At 40.5% G+C, this 15,460-nt stretch overlaps 1 protein-coding gene across 1 annotated transcript in view; it reads right to left on the reverse strand.

The window, feature by feature from the left end:
- Positions 1-993: 993 nt before the first annotated feature.
- The window catches only part of LOC126101616 (citron rho-interacting kinase), a 231,250-nt gene continuing 216,783 nt past the window's right edge, over positions 994-15,460 (reverse strand). Inside the window, exons 32-34 of the mRNA XM_049912299.1 lie at positions 14,970-15,131; positions 14,738-14,882; positions 994-2,120 (exon numbers count right to left, since the gene is read on the reverse strand). Coding sequence (XP_049768256.1) covers positions 1,958-2,120; positions 14,738-14,882; positions 14,970-15,131 — 470 coding nt within the window. The 3' untranslated portion in view covers positions 994-1,957. The remainder of the gene's footprint in view (positions 2,121-14,737; positions 14,883-14,969; positions 15,132-15,460) is intronic.

Consider the following 15,460-nt stretch of genomic DNA (forward strand, 5'->3'; position numbering starts at 1 on the left):
GAATGTAATAATAAAATTGGAATGTGGGTAGTGAACGTGTTTTTGTAGGTAAGATATACATGAAGCTCACACCCACACAGTAGTGCAAGTTTATATACCAACTACCTCCACACATAATGAAAAGTTTTTTTTGAATGATTTCATGATTCATTCAGCTGCCATTCTTTTATTTCATGTAGGACTGTTCAATTTCAAGTATTTTATGGCTGTTTCTTTAGTAGTAAATCCTGTCACTTATGTCCTTGCATCTATGACTGCAAGTTATGCTCATAAAATGAATTAGAGGGGTTTTACGCTATTTTAGGAGCTAATTACTTTCGAGCAGTTGATGTAAAGTTAAATATTTAACAATAAATATCCGTGGTCATCTCATACCGATTACCTCTTTGACTCTTTTCAATGGGGCTCTCAGAATTAATGTTGCAACATATATAAATGGCACGTGTCTGCTAATAGCCTAAACAAATATTTATTTCATTAATACGAAATACATCTCAAACTGTACACATTACACATTTGGAGAAATGGCTACGCAACGCATTTATCATATTAAACGTACGTGGTGGAGGATACAGAGTTCTGGAACATTTGCACAATCAGACGTAATTAAAACACACAGTAATATCAATTTTGCTTAAGAATGTGATACAACATGGTCACTTTCCGTCACCATTTGTGACTATGACTGTATTGTATTATGCGAACTCTTAACTATCAAACGGGAAATTACAGGCTGGAAAGGATAGACTTCTGCTCACCATAAAGACGACGACAGTGGGGTGCAGATGGTCACAACGAAAAGACTGTTAAATATTAAGCTTTCGGCTAAGGCTTTCACCACAAAAGAAAAAAATGCCCACATTCACACAAGCAAGCACACATTGCATACACTTAAGAGCACTTTCTCTGGCTGCTCAGGCAGATACATTAAGGATGGTATATTGCATTTTCAGAAATAAAATTCCAACAGGATTTGTGTGGCAACAAATTCACATTTTAATATTTCTTTACATAACAGGTGAAGGGAAAGAAACTGTATAGATGTTAAGTGTCACATTTATTTACAAAATTACATACAATTTTAAAACTGATTTCAAAAAGAGTCAAGGCTAAACTTTTGTTAAATAAAAGAAGGACTACAGTCTAGTCACATAAACATGTAAAGCTTAGTTTGATTTTATTATCACAATGCACGACAATAAATTAGAACACTTATTTCTCACAGAACTATTCACATACACATAGCACAGAACAATAAAATTCCTCCAAAGAATACCGGCTGAAAGGCACAAATCATTTCAAATGTATCATAATGACATGCAGACAAGTTGGGTTCTTCAGGCCTTGGCAAGCATTTGTTAGTTCAGATTTGAATGAAGTCATTGTCAATGACAATAAGGGAACATTTTTGCTTGTAGAAAAAAGTCCTCCTGAAGGCAACTCTACCCTGATATATAGCTCCTTAATTATAACAAATAAATGAACCAAAAGTTTTCTGAGTTATAAAATCACAAGGGGAACCATTAACAATGTGTGTGTGTCCTGCATGCGATAAAATTATTCCAAATGTGTCTTACACATAAATCAGAACAATTTTTTATACATAACATTAATATCATAGATAAACAATTGAACAGTCATCATTAAATTATTTAGCAAACACTGACACTATACAGGTTTCAGTTTTACCACCCTCGTTCCATCTACTCACTGATATCAAGAATCATCGTCAGTTATCACTAAAAATAACATCACATTCTGATTTCTAAAAGGTGTATCTGTGAGTATAGCTGCAGGACAGTTTTAGTCTTTTGGTAACTCACTCCCACTTTGTGGGAATATATACATGTAACTTTCCTGCACTGAATGTAGAACAAGCTGATTTTTAGCAAAGCTGGGCATCATGAAGTGATAGTTCAGAACATGGAACCAATGAGATTAAATAATGTATCATAATTTAGAGCATAGTCTGGGGATGACTCTTGAAGCGCACAGTTTTGTTCTGTTGCTCACTGGAATCACTTTCTTCTCCTGCATCAACAATATTCTCTAGTGACTGTTCAATGGAGGATGTGAAGCTGAAGTCTGACCCAGCAACATCATTTGTTCCCCCACTTGCTCTGAAATCAGAGGAAAAGAAATGATGCATTCTACATCAGTAGTATGTTTTATTCATATTAGTACCCCCCACCATAGACCAGAAACATTATAGTGGTAAACTGTAAAATGTATAACATTACCTTCATTGAATCCTGCAGAGTGGACCCTGTTACAAGGAAAAGTCATGGACATACATTTTATTTAAATGTAACACAACAAAATGACTTCTTAGCAAATATTATTATTACAGTGCTGACAAATGCAGTATAATTTAGAACAAATTTTAAGAGTTCTTTTGTTAAGTTACTTTTCAGTGGAGAAGTAGTAGCTTCATGACCAATAATTGCCCAAACTCAGCCAAACTCCACTGCACTACTTACAAAACACACAACAGTATATGGCAGGCTGTTGAATGGTTGCATATTGATGTATCCGAGTTTCTGTACTCGTTTAAGCCTTTCAAGTCTTTGTAGCATTTTTATCATCTCACTGTTATATTTATGGTTTTCATTACTATTTTTCTTTTTAGGAGAGAGATATTGGTAATAACAAAGGACATTATAAGTATATAATCTATATGTTGTGAAGTAGTAGTCAAATATCAAGGTTTCCAAACATCTAAAGCAATGAGTGATCAGAAGTACATATACAAGACTGAAAATTGTACCAAGGTATCAGACGAAATCACCTTTGAGAGCTACTTGATATGTGTATACTATACCTGGTACCTCTGAAGGAGGGTGTCTGAAAGCTTTTTAATACTATAGCTCTCTAGTTTCTCCTAGTGTATTTTACAACAAAATAAATTAAAAAGGATGCTGTGACTTACCAAACGAGAAAGCGCTGGTAGACAGACGCTTTTTTAACATATTTTTCCCATGTGGTAATCTTTTTTAATCTATTTTTCCCATGCGGTAGTTTCTTTCTATTATACTTACAACAAAATAACCTAGACTGCACTGCCAGTTGTCAGTGTTAAAAGAGCACAATTTTTTTTGACTAGACACAAGGGTCACTAGGGAGTGTCGAGGGTGATACTGTAATTTGCAAGGCCAGAGTGTATTAAATACCCAGATAATGGAAGAAATCTTAAAATGGACAGTATACTTCATAGAGGTAGAGCAGAAAGAAAGCGTGGGGAAGGGGGGGATGAGAGCAGCGCACACACGACAGCAGAGGGCGGGCAAAGTCCACGTTGCCGAACTTTGTGGCTGTGGACAACAGTTAGGCTCGTTTGCCTATGGTACATCTTATTATATGTTCAAATCTACAGGAGGAATAGTAAATATTAAAACCAATTTTGATCAATCGTCATGAGAGAAATATTAATTCATGATTTGACAACATTGCATCCATTGCTTCACAGAATTACTCCACGTGACACCAAGGGGCGAGAAGAGTTGACGTAGCTTTGTGAAGATGTCAAGAACAATTTTTCTCAAAACGACAATTGTATAATGACCAGATCACTGAAACTGCTTGCAATAATTATCATTTATCGAGATTTGAACTGCATTGTAAGTAAAAAATTATTATACAACAAAATTAACTTCACGCACGAACTGAAATCATTATATTTGCTTGACAACTGCTTCTACTGAACAGAATTTTTAAAAATGTGTAAGGTGTGTGTGAATGTGTGCGACTGTAATTACTGCCTGTAAAAAGAAAGTGGTAGAAAAGACTAATGTGAAACATTATCGTAAAAATGGTCAGCAAGTTGTCATATTTTTCACTGTTAACTGATATTAAGAGTGCAAACTGACTTGTTCAACACTGCACTGAGAGACCACATTGAGCAAGTAAACAATTAATATTCATCTGTGAATAACTCCAGGGAACGCTGAACAACAGCATCAAAAAACACAGATATCTCAATGAGTAATAGTTACTGTCATTTTAGGACCTAATCTAGTTTGTGCCTTGAAAATCACAGGGGTTTACAAGTGGAAATATCGGACTTATGACTAATTCATCTAGCTGAATTCTCGTGTGTTATTAGAGCATATAACATGGTGGGAGAGGCTTCTCCTTGGGCAATATGTTGAACATTATAGTCTGTATAATTCAAAGGACATGAAGTCCTAAACAAAAAGGCTAGGAAGTTCTCATTATTGCATATGCAACTGATATGTTAACAAACACTTTTTTTTCTTAAAATAAATAAATAAATAAATAAATAAATATAAAAAAAAAATATCACGAGTCTTTAAAACCAAGAAATAATATTCCTTTTTTCCAAAGTCTACATTGTAATACCATCGTCACTTCTATTTGAGTCTGTTTCCAAACAATCTGGTTGTAAATTTATGGTTATAGGTTCTAGGCTTACATCGATCATTGCTTACCTGTCAAATTATTCTTTCTGAAGCTTTTCAGCATACTGCACAGACTCTGCAAATGCTACAGGTGGGATGCTGTCTGTTATCTTGAATGTGTTTTTTTTCTTTCCCATAGCCTAATCCTTTGCCCAAATTAATTCCATGGGGCTACACTAACAATGACACGTGGTAACCGCAAAACTGTGTGACCCTATACACGTGCAAGGAAGTAAACTCTGTACTTTCTTTCATGTGACTTATAAATTAGTGAGCTGCAGAAGATTGGCACGAGTCTGGTTTATATGTCCTTAATATTGTTATTTTTAAGCCAGGGAAAGATTTCAGCTTTTCTGGTGTTTGTGCTTGGTTTTTGCTCTGCAACTGGTGAATAATAACTGTCAATGACCCCCTTCGAAACAAGGTATGACAAGAATTGTTAATCACATCACGAAATTGCTAGCATTCATTTCTGAAAGGAAGTTACTGCTGTTTTTCTTAGACATAAACACAAGTTTATTCTCTGAAACAAAACCAGAAGAAGAGTCAGCAGGCAGAATAATTATCCAAGAACCTATTCCTTTGACCCATGTTTCATCGAGGTAGTACACTGTTGAACTACCTCCTCCTCTTGTATCATTTATCTTTATATGGGATACAGTTCATGCTGCACCTGTATCACTTGTTTGAACTAAAAACTCTCATCTTAACATATCTGGAACCAACGTCTTTTAAAATTCTTTACATTGGCAAAGCACTTACTGTTGAAGCCAATTTTCTCCTGCATAACTGTAAAACGTTTTTGTGATGTTGGACATTGATCTTTCACATGGAGCACTTTAAAACATCACTGTTAAAACCATCCATTTGTGTTACAGGTTCCTTGAGATTTCGATGCTTTCCAGGTGACACAAAACCAACTTTTTCCTACAGTCCCTACAGCTCTGGCACTTTTGTTTACAATTTTCTTTACAGTTCTCTTGCGAACACCACATGGTTCTGGAGTATGTTCTTGTGTCTTCAAATGTCAGCAGCAGTAGACCTACTTTCAAATTGACATTTGAAAAAGTTATAAATGCAGTAAATAATTCCCCTCACCTGCTTGTGAAGCACTTCACCTTTATTGCCATCACCTGACTTTTTTTTTTTCTTTAATCGCTCTTAGACATTTACAGATACACAATCACAGCTATACAGCTGTAAGAAAAAAAATAAATAAATAAAAATAAAAGATAAAAAACAGTTGAATGAATAATTTGGTTGTCGCGAAGTACTGCAACATTGCAGCATACAGGAGCGAGATTCTCACTTTCTAGCTGTAACTCGCTGCTAGCGGCTTGGAAAGAAAAGGAATATTATTGGCTGCCAGTTGCTAGTGAAGGGGGATGCACAGAATGGCTGAAAATTGGGCCGCCTTCCTACATGATGCGAACTTTAGGACATAGAAAAAGATTTTCATAAAAAATGTTGAGAATTGACTCACGAGATTGAGGGAGCCACAGTTGCCTCCATGCTGACACAAGTTGACAGCGCACAAATATCTGAATGCTGTGGTAATTCACACACCGGTGCACCTTGTGAAGGTACATCTGTATAAGGATGACAGGGGGGTGGGGGATGGGGAACACACCCGGAAGACATGCAGCTATGCAAGCACATTTGTTGTGAAGTGAGAAACAGGCGACTCTGCTAGTGTGCGTTTTGACAGCCATAAAGGTGTGCTGGCCTTGCTCAGCTGAGCTCAGAGAGGCCATACGAGCATTGCAGCATCGTCAATTGATGGCAGCACCTTTGAGTCTCAGTAACTGGCGAACACTCAGTATGAGAAATACCATAACTGCAGAAGAGGGGGCAGGTAAATGCAGGTTCTGTCGCATTATCGAGAAAACCCAGGCACTCCAGTTGTTGGCGGTAAACATGGAGAGGGCAGCTGCCATGGATGAACTGAGTGACCAGCATTGATATTAAATAAGACAAAATTCAATAACAACTGAATCCAACTAATTACAGAAAACACAGTAACGGAGTTATAAAGAGGAAAATAAGACGAGAGTGCAGGTGAAAACATGCCCTCAATTAAAAAAGGTAGTTTTTAAATTACAAAATAGTAAAAAGTTTTGTAACTATAATTAACTCTGAAAATCAATATCACAACACCACCCCGTGCGATTTTCATAAACTAAGTGACTACAGATAGGATTCTGAATACTATCCGCAAATAATAGCATATTTTCAGTAAACATTATATATTTTAAATTACAGGCTGAAATACGCTTTCCCTTCAGAAGAAGGTGAATTTTAATCTAAATACTTAATAAAATATTAAAAGTACTGGCAGCATTTTGATTATCCGGGGTAATGGGGGAGAGAAGATGCACAAATAATTGAAAAACATGGTTAATCGAGATATTTTCAAACATGTATTTGGGACGATGTCTACTGGATGGGTGGTAGCAGCACAGTTCACAGCCAATGTCTGAATGCTCAGGCGCAGCTCGACACAGTCGTCTCCACTGTTGGTCTGACTTCGTGTGTGGAACAGCCCTATTGGCTGGCAATCCGTGCTGCTGATCCCCATGTGCATAACTTATGTGCTTTTTTAGATGCAGGAATAGTCCGTGCACAAATAACGGTGTATTTAGTTTAATGTATTTTTATTTACTAGCATAAAGGAGGCTAAAATAGCATTTATAATCAGAAAATCCCTATTACTGAAAAAAAAAAAAAATTTAACTTGGAGGAAAAACTAAGAACAGCTATGGTAAGCTGAGGAAATCTGCATGTGTGAGGAAATTCTGAAAAGTAATGCTTCCAAATTTTTTATCTGATAACTATTAAAGCTTTTCAAATAAAACCAATATTATTAACATTTTACATCTTTATTATTTGTGTCCACACATTTTCAGACCTCTGTTGCTAGAGGACTCCGAATTGTAGTGTGTAACATGGTGATGTGTAACTTAACTATGTCGGAGCATGAAAGCTGTATTTCAGTTTTGAATTAGAAAAGTCCATCCACACATGGAGCACCCTGTTGTTCAGAATAGCAATGCCAGACTACACACGAGAAGTGCAACATCTGCAACAATAAGTTGTCTTGGTTTCACTGTCCTTTATCATCCTCCATACAGTCTGGACTTGGTCCCATTCAATTTCCATCTGTTCTAAAATTTAAAGAACACCTTAGAGGACTTCACTTTCATACAATGATGGGGTCTAAGCACAGATGAGATTGTCACAGTGTGAACAAAGTCAAAAATTCTACAATGATAGTATCAACAAACTGGTCCCGCGTTGTAAGAAATGTGCTAATCACAAGTGTGACTACACCGAGAAATAAATATGTGGACGTAAAGAATAAAGATGTAGTGTGTTATAACATTTGTTTTCTTTAAAAAGTTCTACAAATTTTCAAATAAAAATTCGGAGGCATTACTATGCAGGACACCCTCCTAAATTAGTGTATAACCGGGAGAGGCTATCTGGAGCTTATTTCCATGAAGGGAGGATCAATGGCGATGCCAAAGGGATACCACCTCCTGACAGACAGCAACACAGAGATCATTGGAGGAAATAGAGGAACTAATGGGCTGAGGTACGAGGACTGCAGACTTGGCAGTTGCATCAGCAGCCTTGTTTCCTGGCAGACCGACATAACTAGGAACCCTCATAAACATCACAAGAGTGAGTACGTGACAGTTTTCCTGGACCCATCACACTAAGGGACGGGCAGTGTACAGCGAACATAGACTTTGAAGGGTGCTGAGAGAGTCTGAGCAGAGGACACAACTGAAAAGTCTGTGTTGCTGGATGTGCTCTGTGGCCTGATACAGGGCGAAGAGCTCGACTGTAAATACTGAGCAGGGTGCCAGAAGCCAATATCAAAAGACATGGGTGCCAATGACACCAGAAACCACGATCAGTCCCAGAGCCATGAGTGTACACAAAGATACTATCGCAAAGTTCCATGTGAAGGTCGTGAAACTGAAGGTGTTAGAGCAAGGCTGGAGTAGTGTCTTAGGAAGCGAATGAAGGCCAATTGTATTATTTTACAACTACACATTGATCTTGCCAAAAGCCGAGAAGCGATTCTTCTTGGTGTTATAGCTCTCTGGGGCACTCTGGGATGCTCTCTGGGGCATTCTGGGATGCTGCTTGGGCCACTCTATGATTATTTCTATATTATTTATTTGATTGTTGATTTTAATTTCATTTATTGGCTTATTACACTAATCATCTTTAAGTATCTCGTGAGTATTTTTTTTTTTAAAAAAAAAGCTTATTTCTTATCATTTATAAAACTCTTATCAGTTTATAATAATTTTATTTTATATTTTTTATGTGCATGTACTGATGGGTGCGGGAGTTCCGACTCCTGGGGAGGAGGGTGGGTATTATAGCATGGCTGTGTTGGCAGCACTGCTACTGCATACGCACATGGGCTGCTTCACGAAACCAAGGTGGTGAAGGGTTCACACCCCACAGGGAATGTCACAGGTAGTGTGAAGTTAAGCTACCAAAGCAAGTGCCGAAAGCAGACTCCAGGAGGTAACAGAGAAGAGGGACGCACTCCATACTGGCAATCAAAGGAATCGTCAAAAAAGAAGGCATAGGATGGGTGGTCATGCATGGCAGACAAATGGCATGCATACCTGCTGAGGAGAAAGTCACGACGGTAGGACAGTGGTAGTTCAGCAGCTTCAGCACGCAGACTCTCAACCAGGCTAGTGTAAAAGGCACCAATGGCCAAACAGATGCCACAATGGTGGATAGTGTTGAGACGATGTAAGAGGGACAGATGTGCAGACACACAAACACAGCAACCATAGTTGAGCTTTGAATGGACAAGGGACGGGTACAAATGGAGGAGGGTGGATCGATTTGCACCCCAGGAAGCACCATTGAGGACACGTAACACATTGAGGGACAGTGTACAGTGGGCTGCCAGGTAAGAAACAAAGGAAGACAAAGTGTATTTCCTATCAAGCATAAGCCCCAGGAATCTTTTAGTTCAACCACTGGAAGAGCAACAGGACCAAGAGGTACAGATGATGAGAGAAACCAACTGTGCCACCAGGTAATCATACAGACTATTTTGTCAGTCGAAAAATGAAAGCCACTGTCAATGCACCAGGACTAGACGATCAAGACATTGCTGAAGACGCCACTCAGTGAGACAGGTCGGTGAAGAAGTGCAATAGATGGCAAAGTAGTCAACAAAAATGTAGCCAGAGATGCCGGGTGGGAGACAGGGCATCATAGGGTTAATGGCGATAACAAAGCGGACGACGCCCAGGACGGCATCCTGAGGCACTCCGGTTTCCTGGATAAAGGTGTCTGACAAAGCAAAACTCACATGCACCTTCAAAACTTGGTCCTTTAAAAATTCCTGAAGAAAACAGGGCAGGCTGGTACGGAAGCCCCATGCAAAAAGAGCACGGAGGATACCAGTTCTCCAGAAAGTGTCATAAGCCTTCTCCAAATTAAAAAACACAGCCACAGTCTGGGATTTCTGCAGAAAACCATTCATGACATGTGTGGACAAAGTAACAAGCTGGTCAACTGCAGAACGACGCACTTGAAATCCACACTGTGCAGTCGTTGGTAAATTGCGAGACTCTAACCACCATACCAGCCGGGCATGAATCATGTTCCATCACCTTGCAAACACAGCTGGTGAGAGAGATGGGGCAGTACCTAGAAGGTAGGTTTGTGTCCTTACTAGGCTTAGTTATGGGTATGATGGTGGCTCCATGGCAACATCCAGGAAATCTGCCCTCTGCCCAGATGCAGTTGTACGTATTAAGCAGAAAGTGCTTGCTCGCAAGAGTAAGGTACTGCAACATCTGAATGTGGACAGTGTCCAGCCCTGGGGTGGAGGATCGGGATGAACTGAGAGCATGATGTAGCTCTCTCGTAGTAAAGGTGGCATTGTAGCACTCACAATTCGGAGAAGAGAAGAGTATTGCCCGAGCCGCCTCCACTCGTTTCCGATGAAGGAAACCAGGGTGATAGTGGGAGCAGCTCGAAATGTCTGCAAAATGGCAGCCCAAGGTGTTGGAGATAGCAATAGGGTCCACAATGACATCATCTGCTACTGTTAGGCTGGAAATTGGGGAATAGATCTTTGTCCCAGAGAGCCGTCGGAAGTTGGCCCACACGACTGAGGAAGGGCTGGAACTGTTAAAAGAACTAGTGAATGAAATCCAGCTAGCTTTCTTGCAATGCCGAAGAATGCAACGATACTTTGCTTGCCTCTGTTTATAACGAATGTAGTTTGCCATTGTAGGACGGTGGTTAAAAACGTGGAGAGCACGTTTCTGCATGTGAATTGTGTTGCGGCTTGCCTCAGTCCCCCAAGGGACTGGGCATGGCATGGTAAAGAGGAAGTATGAGGAATGGAACGTTCAGCAGCAGTAAGGATAACGTTTGTGAGATATTCCACCTGGTCATCACAACTGGGGAAACCTTGTTCTTTGAAGGTCGCCAGGGAGGAGTAAAGCCGCCAGGCAGCCTTAGTAGCCATTTTGGTGTGCACGCAGGTGGGGTAAGGGTCAGCAAATGGATAGCACACGGGAAATGGTCATCTGAGTAGGTGTCAGAAAAAAATGGATCACTAAAGACAGTGGGCAAGCTGGGCAGTGCAGAAGGTTAGGTCCAAATGGGAATAGGTGTGCAAGGAATCGGAAAGGAAAGTGGGTGCTCCAGTGTTAAGGCAGAAGAGGTTAAGTTGATTAAGGTGGTCAGCGAAGAGGGCACCTCTGACAGGTCCTGGGATAACCCCAAAGGGGATGATGCACATCAAAGTCACCAAGTAGCAGAAACAGAGGAGGTAGGTGCCCAATAAGGTGAAGGAATTCTGTCCTGTTGACATTGAATGATGGAGGGACATAAATGGTACAGAGGGAAAAAGTCAGTTGAGGAAGGAAAAGGTGGACTGCAACAGCTTGAAGATGGGAAGTGAGGGAGATGAGTTGAGTATGAACGCCATCCCATATGAGCAGAATGGCATGCGGAAGCTCAAAGAGGTCTTGAGTAAATAATTTTATTTCCTGTACGCAGAGTATAAGGGGATGCTGCGATGCTAAAAGCAGCCGTAAAACCTCTTTGTGGGACTGAAGGCCGTGAACATTCCATTGGAGGACAGTCATGATGAGGAAGAAATGAAAGGGGTGTCACCTTGGCAGCTGCCAAGTGACAGCCTGTGAAGACCAGCTGCTACAGGGCATAGAAGCATGAGGACCCTGCGCCATGAGGTCCACAGCAGCCTTGGCTTGCTTGTGCTGTATGTCTGTGGAGTCCAACGCAGAAAAACGGTTGGTGACGCGCAGAGGCGACACAGAGGCTGGCCGGGCTAAGGCAACACTGTCAAAGAGGATCTTTGAGTTAGCGAAGGAAAATACCTTTGGTGAACTTCTTCAAGCCTTTCCGGCTACAGGAAGACCTGTGTGTTGGCTGGCTTGAGGGACGTAGGGAGTCTTTACGGGAGTACTCCTCCTGTCCTTTCCAGCCTATCGATTGTGAAGCTGGTGGCTTCGCCCTTGACGCAAGAGTTTGTTTGCTTGTTGCACAGCTGGATGAGGGGATGGCGACGTTACCTTGACACTGGGCAATTTCTCAACCTCAGAACTGAATTTGAGGTCGCACGTCTGTGTGGCCATGACCTTCATGTAACAAGAACAGAACTGTAAGTGCCAGACGGGAGAACACAGGGTTTGCAACTAGCCAATAATTTGTGAGCAACTTTTTCCTTTACCCAGATCTCCTGGACAGCCTGCTCAACAAGATACATGAGACAATCCCGAGGGGAGGGGGCATGGCCACCATTGCAGTTGATCCAGTGGGGAGGAGGAGGCGAACAATCGCCCTCATGCACAGGTTACACATTTGGCTGGGTGTCGACAAGAAGTTCCAGTGCAGCTGAAACAATGACACCGGTAGTAGCGCATCTGGTTCTCAATGTACAGCCGGACTGTGATAATTTTATAGCCTGCTTTGATCTTGGACGGAAGCACCACTCTATCAAAAGTGAGAAAGAGAGTGCATGTGGGCACTGAGGAGGAATCTATCTTTTTCATTATACGATGGACGGCAATGATACACTGATCAGAGAGGTAAGACTGTATTTCGGCCTCGGTCAGGCCATCGAGCAGCCTGGCGTAAATTACACCACAGGAAGAATTCAAAGTTCTCTGGGCCTCGACATGAACAGGACAGCTCTGGAGAAGCGATGCAGCAAGCAGTTAGTTGTTGTGCTAGCGAATCTGAAGTACTCTCCAAAAGCAAAGAGCCATTTCGTAAACGAGGGCAAGATTTCACAGGGCCAGCTATAGCTTCAACATCTTTCTGAATAATAAATGGATTTACCGTCGTGAAGGACTGCCCGTCTTCAGCACATGAAATCACAAGGAACTATGGTGCAGTTGGAAGGGTTTTTGAATCATTAGCCTCATTCCGTTTCGTAGATGTTGATTGTGAATACGATTGGCTCATTGTGAGAAAATCCCCAATGATTGCCAGCATCTGTGATGGCATGCTCCTCCCAACTGGGGGCCCCTTTCACAAGGGGGCACATCCGCCTTAGGCTTTGTTTCACACTCGGGTCACACTTCCTCAATACCTGACAGAGGGACCAATCGGCAATTTGAGAAGATAGCAGCTCAGGCAATCGCAGGGGGTATGTGCGAACCCTACCTGTCAACCCAGGGCTGGGAATTACGCGTTACCCAGTCACCCGTTCTGCACCAGATGCATGGGTCAGCCGTCAGGAGTGCACAGGGACGAGGAAGAAAAAGAGGAACCTCAAACACCAAAGTGGACAACCGAGAGGGGAAGGGAAAAAAAGAAAAGAAAGGGAATGAAAAACAGAGGTGAGACTGTTCTTATGTCAACAATAGATAATGTGGAACATTCCCAATAACATGCCAGACATTTTCCCCAAGGGAGGGGAAAATAACAGCAAGAAGATAGACATGCAGCACAAAAGGGAAAAGATGCTGCTAAGGCGGGGGCCCCGTGGTAGCCAAGCACGAACCTGCCAAAGAGAGGCGAGCCCCCTGGGGGGGATGGAAATAGGTATGTAATCCTTAACATGCATCGGAATTGTGTGGTGAATTATCAGACCGTTTCTCTTATTTTCCTGTCACTTTATAATTGTTTCTACTCATCATCCTTTTCCTGCAGGCCAATTAAGCACTGCATTCAAGCATTATATTTACACTGTCTCCAATACTGCTTCAACTGTTCACCTTTTCCTTTCTTCTATCACTCTGTCCATTTTCTTCCCTGTCCTTTTGGAAATGTTGTCCTCCAACCTCCTAATTTTGTTTCTGTATTTTGTTCTGTCTTCAGTATCTTGCTAATTCACACCTGTTCGTTCCAGGTCTTTTAAATTTTTAAAATTGTACTCAGTTTTTTTGTCAGTTTGCTAGGAATCATTCTTTGGATGTACCTGTAGAACATTGGTCTTATCTTCCTCACTCTGTTCAACTTTTTCTACACACCTTTATACTTCGGCATGACTCCTTAAGTTAAACGTTCTACTACTGTACTGTTTTCTAGGATCTTCCTCACAGATTTGCTGTCTTTTCCATGATTTCTTCACTTATTTTTATTGATTCTAAAATTATTGTAGCTGATGCAGTTGTGCATTCTGGTCACATTACTGTCTTGTAATGATGAAGTTTCGCATTCATAGATATTTTTAATTATAAGCATCTTTTTTTAAGTGACTTGCTACATCATCAGTCTGTCTTAATCTTGCTCTGATAGCTTCTCCTAGATACTTAAATTTGCCTGTCATTCTGGTGTTTCTGTAATTTGTGCTAAATTTTGATAATGCAGTCTTGTTTGTCATTCTCTCTCTCAAAAAAAGAAGGATTTTAGTCCTTTGACTGTTTGTTTTTCTGAGTTTCTATCTCCTTTTGTGCTAACTCTATATTATCTGTCAAAATTTCTATTACACACCCACCCCCATCCCCACCCCCACACCCACACCCACGTGCGCGCGCGCACAAAATCAATTTTGAGATTCTCTTTTTCCCAATTATTTTGTATACTACTTTTGTGTTAGATTCTGCCGATGTCTTCCTTCATTCTCTAAGCAATTTTCTACATTCACAATTGCCTCTACTACTATAGAGGTTTACACACTGTATTCTATTTCTTTAGCTCCGAAAAGGGGAGCATTTGGTTACGATTATCCAATCAACTCCTTTTATTGCTATCATTTTCAGACTGCAAACTATTTTGGGAAGACAGAGCAGAATACATCGATTTCTAGTAGGTCATTTCAGTGCATTTCATGTAACACTACGTACCTGTCTTGTGAAGTAGTAGTAGTAAGACTGGAAGAACTGCCGAGCGAATCTGTTTGAAAGGTGAGAGCAGCTTCCAAATGAATGAGTTCCACTCCACTGCTGGATACGCTAGCTAAACAAACTGCATCAAGCCTGTTTGTCTGTCCTGAAAACACAAAGGAATATCCTCTAAAATCAATACAGCTAATAACATTCAGTGAGTAAAATTAAATGATTCAAGGGAGAAACTCACCCAGGAACCGTGGATTGCTGAAGTAAATAAACCTCTGCTCTGGATAATTTATTATTGTCGAATCATCAAGATCGTCTTTGGAGCGTCTGAAAGACGCATGTGATAATCTCATAACTTCAACACAACCAAAGTGGAAAATAAATAAATATGGCTTGCAGAAACCTGTCAACAGAGAATTTAATTCATTTATTTATTCTCCATAGACAAGGACAAGATTTATTTTGGATTGTGGACATATGTTTACATTCACAACTTTGTGGAAACAATAACAGAAATTCAACACATCAATTACTTTGAAATAATGTGGTCCATGAAGATAATTACTTCCCTGAGAAGAATTCACTAATACTCAAAAAGCACTTATTAGTAACAAGCCCCTTCAGTGTCACTTCTATGCAGCTTAATTAGAAAAATTTTAAGTATGGTACATGTTTTTATATAATTTGATGCCCTTGTAATAGGTGTGGTTTTTGACGACTTTTGTGCTATGC

Source organism: Schistocerca cancellata, chromosome 9, assembly GCF_023864275.1.
Source record: "Schistocerca cancellata isolate TAMUIC-IGC-003103 chromosome 9, iqSchCanc2.1, whole genome shotgun sequence".
Classification (NCBI taxonomy): Eukaryota; Metazoa; Arthropoda; class Insecta; order Orthoptera; family Acrididae; genus Schistocerca; species Schistocerca cancellata.